This window comes from Apium graveolens, unplaced genomic scaffold (assembly GCF_009905375.1).
Source record: "Apium graveolens cultivar Ventura unplaced genomic scaffold, ASM990537v1 ctg8243, whole genome shotgun sequence".
NCBI lineage: Eukaryota > Viridiplantae > Streptophyta > Magnoliopsida > Apiales > Apiaceae > Apium > Apium graveolens.
The window spans coordinates 94,203-95,780 of record NW_027421013.1 but is presented as its reverse complement, the minus strand read 5'-3'; the positions used below and the strand labels follow the sequence as shown (position 1 = coordinate 95,780).

The window sequence follows — 1,578 nt, the reverse complement described above, 5'->3', positions numbered from 1 at the left end:
TGCACATACTTGTCCCGTATTTTTCTGAATCAAGTGTATAACATATTTTTAGTATGTACATTATATTTACTTGGTAATATATTTTAGTGACATGTTTGATCCTTTTATACCATGCATATAAATTATGGTGTATTTTTAAATATTAAACCGGGGTTTATTAAAATTATTATCCTCTTATTTTGATCTTTTCCTGCATAATATACCTTGTACGTAGCTTTTTCCATGTGAAAGATTTTATTTATATTCAATTGATATGCCTATTTTTAAACTTATAAACGTATTTGGTTGTCAAATTTTTGTTATTTTGTGAATATATGCTTACTTCTTAATAGCAATGGCTCGTGTATGAATGTGTATTCTTTTATACGTGTTTGATTTCATGAATTTAATTTAATTATATTTTTATAGAAAGAAAAATGTCAAATCTCAAGAAACTTGAATTCAACGCACTTGATATCACCGACAATAATTATTTAACGTGGATTCTTGATGCTGAAATCCACCTTAATGCTATGGGTCTTGGAGACACCATAAAGGAAGGAAATGTGAAAACTGAGCAAGAAAAGGCAAAAGCCATGATATTCCTTCGAAATCACCTTCATGAAGGCTTGAAAACTGAATACTTGACTGTTAAGGATCTGTTAAACCTTTGGTATGATCTAAAAGAGAGATATGATCATCAAAAAACTGTTATACTCCCTAAGGCTCGCTATGATTGGCTACACTTACGCTTGCAAGATTATAAAAGTGTAAGCGAGTACAATTCAGCAATGTTCAAAATCACTTCTCAACTGAAATTATGCGGTGAAAATGTAACCGATAAAGATATGCTGGAAAAGACTTATTCCACTTTTCATGCCAACAATATGCTCCTGCAGCAGCAATATCGTGAACGGGGGTTCACGAAATATTCTGAACTTATTTCTGTCCTGCTTCTTGCTGAGCAAAATAATGAACTTTTGATAAAAAATCATCAAGCTCCTCCAACTGGTTCCACACCATTCTCTGAAGTGAATACTGTTACTAATAATGATTTTGGACGAGGACGTAGATTTGGACGAGGCCGTGGACATGCCCGTGGATGTGGTTTTGGGCATGGTCGAGGTCATAAATATCGAAACTTCTCAAATTTTAAAAGGAAGCCTCACCACCAGAAGTGGACAAAGAATGAGGAAATGCCTAAGGGAAATATGATGGGTCAAAGGGTTGAAAGCATTTGTCATCATTGTGGAATGAAAGGGCACTGAAGTAAAATATGCCGTACCTCCAAACACCTTGTTGATCTCTACCAAACTTCTTTAAAAGGTGTTGAGACTAATTTTACTAAGCAACATGATCCTCTGGGTCTTTCCCAGCTTGAAACTCACCTTGGTGGAGATAATCAAATTGATCCACTCAACTCTACTCACATGGAAGTGTCTGATTTCTTTGGAGATGACAATATGGAGGTGGCCAAATTTGCCGGTGATGATGCCAATTAAATAAAAGGCCTTATTTTATTTTATTAAGTGTTTATGTATTTACGGATGAACTATAAACTTTTTGTTTGATATATTGCTTAATTTCAAATCAATGGAA

General features: G+C 34.2%; 1 protein-coding gene across 1 annotated transcript; it reads left to right on the top strand.

Annotated features, from left to right (window-relative positions):
- The first annotated feature begins 416 nt into the window (after window positions 1–416).
- Window positions 417–1,247, top strand: LOC141704785 (uncharacterized). Its single transcript, XM_074507959.1, has one exon. The coding sequence runs from the start codon at window positions 417–419 to the stop codon at window positions 1,245–1,247; it is 831 nt and encodes a 276-aa protein (XP_074364060.1).
- The last annotated feature ends 331 nt before the right edge of the window (window positions 1,248–1,578 follow it).